Genomic DNA, 8,750 nt, shown 5'->3' with positions numbered 1-8,750 from the left:
ACAACTGGTGTGAGGGGCTGGCTGCACAGTCACCATCCCCTCTGGGGGCCTCTCTGTGGAGGTGCCCCAGGACCAGCCCCCCCTCCATACTGCCACTGTGCCCTGAGCATGCCTCTGCTGCATGTGCCCCAAACAGTACACAATGAGCTGTTTGTGCAGGATGAGGGATGTCCAATCCACTAGGCCCTGCTGCTGCTGATTCTTCTGATACCCCAGGCATACCTGCACTCCTAGTTCACGACCCTTAGCTATGACAGCACAGGAGGCAAGCCTGGGCTTCCACACAGCCTCCACTGCCAGCAGCGTTACATGTCCCTGCCCCTCCCTTCCCCCCCCGCTACCAAGAAGGATATCACCACCTTCTTCAGTGTGTGAAAGGCCCTTGCCCATCCAGCAGCAGGGACATGGGATGCTAAATAAAGTTGCCAACTTTATCATGCCTCTGTAGTCTGCAGGTTTGTCATTGCCCTGAAATAGAATAGTTTTCTGAAAGCATACTGTTAGGTTTACAATAATTTGGATTTTTAAGAAGTATTAGCTTTACAGCTGAATACAAGGCATGACCTGTGGCCTAGTAATGCAGCTGACCACAAGGCAGAATGATAGCTAGGCCTTTGCTTGTGTCAAGTAATCATTTTAACTGCAACAAGCATTTTCTGAGTTAAAAAGTGAATCTGTGTCTGTGTGCTAAAAAAAATCAGCTACAGCAAGAAGTAAGATAAGACAGAGAAACCATTGTTTGAGCTTACTGGTTGTGTCCTTGAGAAGTATCTTCTACTGTGTAAGGTTTTGCTAACATAATGTTACTGTTACTTAACTTTTAGCTTTTAAAAAGTGCTAGTTCAGCTTAATAGAAATATGCTGTTACAAAGATTTGTAGAGCACCGCCCCAAGTATTGCTTTTTGTTAACCATATAGTCTTGCTTTGTTATAAAAAATATAAAAGATCGCCTCACCCTTGAGGGGGGGCCATTTTGCCTTTTGCTGGCTTTATGGTCTTTGCTCGAGCAAATAAACAGCTGTCTTTCTTTACCCGCGTTGTCTGTCAATCAAATTACAGCTAGACAACGGACCTTAGGGAGGTTTCTCCCACCACAATTTGGCGACCCAGATGGGACCCATCTAGCTTGACGCCTTTGGAGACCTCCATCCCCCGACACCCCAGCGCGCACCAGGTGAGTTCACCTATTGGGTTAGTCTTGGGAGGTGGACGGTCCCCTCAGGACCAATAAGGCGGGATCCTCAAGTCGGGTAAAGGAACGGTACCGGCAAGTACCTCAGGTCAGGTATGTTTTTGGTTTCTATCTGGTTTCTGGTTTTCTGGTTTTACCTCTAGAGGTCTTTGGAAGCAGTCTTTGAGGGTATCTGTCTGCTGATCTAAACGCTGATAGAGCCAGCAGCCTCGCCGAAAGGCAAAAGACACAGATATAAGGTAGAAATGCTGTTATAACGGCCAATGACTAGGGTCTCGGACTCAAGATGCCCCTCCTCACGGAGAAAGCCAGTGGGGTCCGAGAACACCGGTTGTTGTACGTGGACGAAACAGCTTCTAGGCAGGTAGAACTTAGGGAAATAAGACTGCTTGTGCTTGGATATAATCATGGGTTCCGGTCTAGGGAAAGTTATTCCTGATTCACCCCTTGATTTTATGATTAAGAATTGGAAACATTTGGAGGGACGGGCGGAACTGTCCAAGTCTCGTATGGCAGAACTCTGTTTAACTAATTAGACGTCTCATACGTCTCAGTTAGATTTGGGAAGACAATGGCCAGAAAATGGATCATTTGACCTAAATCGTCTGGCTGCCTTACGAAAGGTCTTGGAGGACCTCCGCCCTGGTCAAATTAGTTATTGGTATTTATGGGACAACGTTGCTAGCAAGCAATTAAAACCTTTAGCTTCCCAGACCCCTGCACCTTTTCCAAAGCTGTTAGCTCCCCTTCTATATCCAAAACCTGCTGCACCACCGTCATATTCAGAAGATGATTACAGACCCATGCCTAGGCCCCCTAACCTACCATTGATACCACCCCAAATGTTTGAACCCCAAAACATTGCCCCTGGGCCGGCCGAGGGACTGGGAAGTCTTCGGGAGGCATCACCTCGATTGTCTCTCTCAGAATCCCCGAGTCCCGGATCTGGAGATGGGTCCAGAGATCCCTCTCCAGATTCCAGTTCTACTCCGATTTCAAATCGCACTCGTCAAAAATTGTCTAAGCCTGAACTTCAGTTACCTCTAAGAGAATACCCTGTGCCTGGCGAGGGTGGAGAAGTTATCAGTCACTGGACACACGCTCTGTTCTCCACCACAGACCTCTTAAACTGGCAAGAAAACACCCCCAGGCTCAGAGATGATCCCGAAGTAGTTCTAAGACGCTTCAAAACCATTTTCATGACTCATAACCCCTCCTGGTCAGATGTCATGCAGCTTCTCGAAAGCCTCTTAACTATGGACGAGAAGACTCAAGTACTACGCCATGCTGACCAATTTCTAGCCGATCAGCCCCATGAAAACCACCCCATGCCTAATGGCGTGCCCAGGCAAAATCCGAATTGGAATTACAATCAGGAAAGGGGGCAAAATTCAATACGAATGCTGAAAGACAGCATTTTAGAAGGATTAAAGAAAGCAGGAGATAAAACTACAAACTGGTCCAAAGTGACAGCTACTGTTCAGGGTCCCGAAGAACACCCTTCAGACTATTTTGAAAGACTCTGTAAAGCTATACGTCAGTATGGAAACATGGATCCCGAGACACCTGCCACTTTGCCTGTGTTAAGACTTGTATTCATAAGTCAGGCTAGCAAAGATATTAAAAAAAATAAATAAATAAATCTTAGCCATTGCTACTAAAACTTTTAAATAGAAAAAAAAGAAAAAAGGAAGAAAAAAAAACAAAAGATGCAGAAGAGCCAGTCTTTTGAGATTATAAAGCTGCCTGCAGCTTACTTCTCTGCACAATTAGATCCAGTGGCAAAGGGGGGAGTAGGCTGCCTTCGTGCAGTGGCAGCAGCTGCAATCATAGTCGAGAAAGCCCAGGAATTAGTCCTCGGATATCCCCTTATCCTCAAGGCTCCACATGCAGTTGCCCTACTTCTACTCCAGAAAAATACTCAACATTTTTCTCATCAGAGAATGAACAAGTATGAAACCACACTTTTAATGGCTACAAACCTGGTCATAGAGAGATGCAATACCCTGAGTCCGGCTACTCTATTACCTCTACCCAGTGACGGGGAACCAGACTCTCACGACTGCCTTCAAGTTGCAGCATTTTCAGACAAACCCAGGGTAGATCTTAGTGACCTACCCTTAGACAACCCTGACTTGATTTTTTTTGTAGATGGCTCTTCAAAATTAGTAAATGGAGTTAGAAAAACGGGTTATGCAGTAGTAACTCCATTTGAAGTACTTAAAGCTGAACCACTGCCTGGGCAGTTGAGCTCGCAGGTGGCTGAACTTACTGCCCTTACACAAGCTTGTCAATTAGCATCGGGCCACTCTGTAAATATTTGAACTGATTCTAAGTATGCCTTTGAAATCTGTCATGCCACTGGACAATTGTGGAAACAGAGGGGATTTATGACAGCTTCTGGAACTAAAATATCAAATGCTAAACAAGTTAATGATCTTCTACAAGCTATAATGTTGCCAAAAACATTAGCGGTAATGCATTGCCCAGCTCATACCAAAAAGGGAGATCAAGTCTCAAAAGGCAATGCCCTGGCCGATGCTGCAGCTCAAACAGCAGCCTTACAACCACTATCCGCCCTAGCCTTCCAAGCTCAAATTCCCCAGTCAAAGGCATATTTGGGAATATTGCTAGAGCCAAAAATGTACGAGTTTGCACCACCTTTAGAACAACAGAGATGGAAAGTGGCGGGAGCCACCTGTGAAAAAGACGTAATATGGCGATTGCCAGATGAAAGGATAGTGTTACCTAAAGCAGCTCTTAGACCCTATCTGCAACAACTCCATCAAAGTGAGCATTTAGGTTGTGAAAAACTTGCCACTATCACTAACAGGCTGTTCTACGCACCCGGAGTCTACCAGGAAGCAAAAAGGCTTTTAGAACACTGCAGTATATGCAAAAGGTTTAATATCAAGGGAGAAAAATCAGGACCCCCTGGGGCCCGCCCCTGGGCTTATACTCCCTTTGAAAGACTACAAATAGATTTTGCTGATATGCCTAAAGACAATGGGTACAAAAACCTCCTAGTAATTGTTGACCAACTCACGGGGTGGGTAGAAGCTTTCCCCACCAGAAGAGCTACAGCACAGCAAGTAGTAAAAATACTCCTTAATGAAATTATACCCAGGTTTGGTCCTCCACGTATCATTGAAAGCGATCAAGGATTGCATTTTACTGCTGACATAAACAAAACACTGGCCAGCTGCCTAGGAATAGAATGGAAATTCCATACCCCTTGGCATCCAGAAAGCTCAGGACAAGTAGAGAGAATGAATCAGACCCTGAAACAAAAAATTGGAAAGCTATGTGCTGAGAGCAGGTTAAAATGGACTAAGATTCTCCCACTGGCTCTTATGTCCATCAGAACTACCCCCAGGAGAAAACTAAAGCTCAGCCCTTACGAGCTGCTGTTTGGACACCCTGTTCCCCAACATTTCCCCTTATTACCGGCTCGCACTTCTTCTCTTTTAGGCGATGAAGGACTCACCTCCTATATTTTATCTCTACAGTCTCAGTTAAAATCTCTCCATAGGTATGCTGCTTTAAGCCAACCCCTCCCTGCCGATGTCCCAGCACATCGCATCCAGCCTGGAGACTGGGTGTATGTAAAAACTTGGAAACGGTCTCCCCTTGAACCTAGGTGGCAAGGACCGTATCAAGTCCTCCTCACCTCCCACACCGCCGTAAAAATAGCAGAGAAGGACAACTGGATTCATTATACTAGTACAAAAAAGACAGACGTTTCACCCGAGCTCAGGATCGGCTCCAACGCGAGCTTCCCTGACCTGGAAAAGGGGAAGCCAGAAGAAGACGACTGCGGATTTCGTGGGAGCACCGCACGCCCACCTGACCGCGACAAGGGTGAGCCAGAAGCAGACGAAAAAATAAAAACAAACACCTCCGGGACCTGCAGCCCGTTAGATAATATAAAACTCAAACTAACCAAGGTCCACTAATGAACTGTCACCCTTTTGGGGTCCTGCCCAGCCCAGAAAGCACCAAACTCCAAGTACTGCATCCTCTAGACACTTTTGGATCAGCTGAAACCGAGCACTTTGAGACTGTAACATGTCCCAGAAAATCAGTTATTGGAGCTGCAGGGTTGTGCATACTGTTTGTGCTGATTTTGGTTATAATATGGTTTTTATAACTATGTTATTTCTAATCTTTCTCTTTGCTGGAGAAATAAGTCTCTCACAGGGGTCGGCTATAGCTGCCAGTTGCTGCAGATGTGCTAATCCTGGTGCCCGAGGTTTTCCTGTCTGGATAAGCGATTCAATCGAACTCTCTGATATAGACGGGAAGGTCAACATTGCCCGTTGGTATCCTCCCTCACATTGCTGTAGTTCAGCAGAAGTTCGGGTATTTACTTATGGAACAGAATATTGTGTAAAGCCTAGCCACCCAGTTTTCAGACAATTTGCAGAGTCTCCTCAGGCTAAGACTACTCTTAAACCTAATGTTGCCCACATCTCTGATAATAATATGTACCTCCAATACGTTGAGAGAGCCGCTAAAGCAGAAAACCAAAGTGATTGTTGGGTGTGCAGTCATTTTCCTCTACACACCCAAGGAGGCATTCCTATGACTCCCATCCCCTTGGGCCCCATCCAGTCACTTTTAAACCCCTCTAATAACCAAGCTTGGGACCAAAGTCAGCAGGAGTTCCTTTTAGTAAAGCCTGTTGTTGGAGATTGGTGTTTCTATGTAAACTGCTCAGTATCAGACTGCATTAATTTAGGCACAAACATATGTCACCACTATTTTACTAGTTCTAGTGGAGGAGACTGGCGTAATAATAACACAGCAACTCCTACCTATTGCAGCTCTTACAATGATTTCTACAGCAGCAAAAATTTAACCAAGGGCACTAATCCTATCTGCACCCCCATCTCCTCTTTAAATAATACCTTGTGGTATTGTTTGTACACTGATACCTCCCGGGGACAATGCTTCTTCAATGGAACTGCAAATCCTTCCTTTAAATCAAAGGGTGAACGCGGGGTGCTAGGGTTAGGAAACGGGGGCCGAATACCTCCTAAATATTCAAACCTCGCTGCTTTAAAAGGACAATACTGGGTCTGTGGCTCCCACGCCTACCATAAAATCCCTGCCAAAGGAAAAGGTATCTGCTATCCGGCGATGCTAAAACCCTCTACGTCCTTTGCCACGCACCTTCCACGGGGCAGGTGGCGAAACAAGAGGGATTTGCAAGAAAGCCGTGATATAGTAGATAAATATCAAAAAACTCCGCTTACCAAAGGAGTGTTAGTCGGGTGTTCTTTAGCAGGTATACTCCCAGGAGTAGGCACTGCTTGTCTTGGAAGATTTACACTTCGCCTACAAGCTGTGATAGAAATCATGGCTCATGAATTCAGTGAAGGTCACAAGGAACTCTCGAAGGCCGTTGCTGCCTTGGCTGACACCCAAGAAGAACTCTGACAAATGGTAATTCAAAACCGTATAGCCCTTGATTTTCTCCTCGCTGCTCAAGGGGGAGCTTGCGCAGTTATCGGACCAGAATGTTGCGTTTGGGTTAACAGTTCTTTTACAATAGTAAAAAACCCACCTCAATGATGCAGCTGTCCATATCCAAAAAGCCGAAGATATAGCAAAAATCCCCAAAGATACATCTCTTAGTTAGCTCACATATTAGTTGCCTTCCCTTACAGGATGGCTTAGACCTTTTGTATTAAGCTTAATTGGAATTGTTATAACTATAACCTGCCTGTTGTGCTGTTTTCAGTGTCTATGCTCTCTAGGACAACAGTTTATGCAAAGGCAAGTAAAAATGTATGGTCAGTTTGTACAAATATCCAGCATCAATCATCAAAACCTAACCCCACAAGAAGTTGAATACCTAAAGTGTGTTCCAAAATTTCCTCTGAAATATTGGAACAAAGGGAGGAATTGTAGTCTGCAGGTTTGTCATTGCCCTGAAATAGAATAGTTTTCTGAAAGCATACTGTTAGGTTTACAATAATTTGGATTTTTAAGAAGTATTAGCTTTACAGCTGAATACAAGGCATGACCTGTGGCCTAGTAATGCAGCTGACCACAAGGCAGAATGATAGCTAGGCCTTTGCTTGTGTCAAGTAATCATTTTAACTGCAACAAGCATTTTCTGAGTTAAAAAGTGAATCTGTGTCTGTGTGCTAAAAAAAATCAGCTACAGCAAGAAGTAAGATAAGACAGAGAAACCATTGTTTGAGCTTACTGGTTGTGTCCTTGAGAAGTATCTTCTACTGTGTAAGGTTTTGCTAACATAATGTTACTGTTACTTAACTTTTAGCTTTTAAAAAGTGCTAGTTCAGCTTAATAGAAATATGCTGTTACAAAGATTTGTAGAGCACCGCCCCAAGTATTGCTTTTTGTTAACCATATAGTCTTGCTTTGTTATAAAAAATATAAAAGATCGCCTCACCCTTGAGGGGGGGCCATTTTGCCTTTTGCTGGCTTTATGGTCTTTGCTCGAGCAAATAAACAGCTGTCTTTCTTTACCCGCGTTGTCTGTCAATCAAATTACAGCTAGACAACGGACCTTAGGGAGGTTTCTCCCACCACACCTCTTTGTGTGTTGTGGGGGGCAACCAGGTGCCAGAGTGCTGTGGGAAGACCAGGCAGGGAGCTCAAGAAGTATCTTGCTCCATAATGACATCCAAATCTGATCTTCATTTAGCGCTGACAGCCAGTGAGGAAATGAATGCTGCCAGAACTGACCCACTATTCATAAAGTGGCTGCACTTAATGGTCCTGTGGGCTCAATGAACACTGCTTGTTGGGTTTTTGTAAAACCAGAGAACAAATAAATGGTGTTGGGGGTACAATACGGCCACAGCAAGCTGAAAAGGGATGTTTTAGCAGTGCAGGGGAGAGGGGAGCAGTCGTTCCTCACAGCTGGTTGTGGGCAAAGTCTTGGGAGCTATGCTTTGCAAAGCTCTGTTCTGCAACTGTTGCAACTTCTGCTGGAGCCAGTGAGTGGCAAGTTCTGAATGGCTTGGCACCATGGCAGGGGGTTCTGGGGAGTCAAAGTAAGGAAAAGAACCTTTGGAAACCTCAGTGACCCAGACACTGTGACCCATTGACCCAGACTCTGCTCCTGGAGGCCGCTGCCCAACCGACCAACCGACACCCCCCACCAGCCGTCCGGGACCCCACCTGCCCCTTTGCTGTTGTTGGGCTAAGCACAAGCCTTTGTCCTGACCTGTACCTGAAGCTCTAGACACCAGGGCAAACCAGGAAAAGTGTCTGCCCTGGTAAAACTAAAGGTTGCATTGGCAGAGGGGCCTGCACACTGAAAAATAACGTTATGATGCCTGCAGGCTAGAACCTGCAATCCTGAAATTGGTGACTGCTTACTGCTTTAAACAGCAAATGTAACCATGCTTGGTAGCCTACATGAAGTGGTCAAGTGGTTATTAATTCCATGCCAGTGGCCAATTAATGCATGGGGCCACAGGGCCTGGGCCCAGGGTCCCCTGCCAATCAGGGGCCCCCTGGAACACCAGCAGCGTCATGGCCCAGACAGGCATGCTGGCCACTGGCAGCCAGGGCAGG

General features: G+C 45.6%; 1 protein-coding gene across 2 annotated transcripts; it reads left to right on the top strand.

The window, feature by feature from the left end:
• The first annotated feature begins 520 nt into the window (after positions 1-520).
• Positions 521-7,693, top strand: LOC132251892 (uncharacterized). 2 transcript variants are annotated; one of them, XM_059731817.1, is made up of 2 exons: positions 521-1,175; positions 4,834-7,693. In XM_059731817.1, the coding sequence occupies exon 2, from the start codon at positions 5,262-5,264 to the stop codon at positions 6,633-6,635; it is 1,374 nt and encodes a 457-aa protein (XP_059587800.1). In that variant the 5' UTR covers positions 521-1,175; positions 4,834-5,261; the 3' UTR covers positions 6,636-7,693. The 2 variants fall into 2 exon arrangements, with proteins under 2 accessions (XP_059587800.1, XP_059587799.1); XM_059731816.1 differs by having other exon boundaries at positions 522-1,175; positions 4,726-7,693.
• Positions 7,694-8,750: the final 1,057 nt, after the last annotated feature.

The sequence above is a fragment of the Alligator mississippiensis genome, chromosome 1 (assembly GCF_030867095.1).
Source record: "Alligator mississippiensis isolate rAllMis1 chromosome 1, rAllMis1, whole genome shotgun sequence".
Classification (NCBI taxonomy): domain Eukaryota; kingdom Metazoa; phylum Chordata; order Crocodylia; family Alligatoridae; genus Alligator; species Alligator mississippiensis.
Note: the sequence above shows the minus strand (reverse complement) of the source record. Positions and strands in the feature narration are given on the sequence as shown.

What these genes read in the sequence shown, in the direction of transcription:
- LOC132251892 (XM_059731817.1), top strand. Translation starts at nt 5,262, where the DNA reads ATGTCCCAGAAAATCAGTTATTGGAGCTGCAGGGTTGTGCATACTGTT.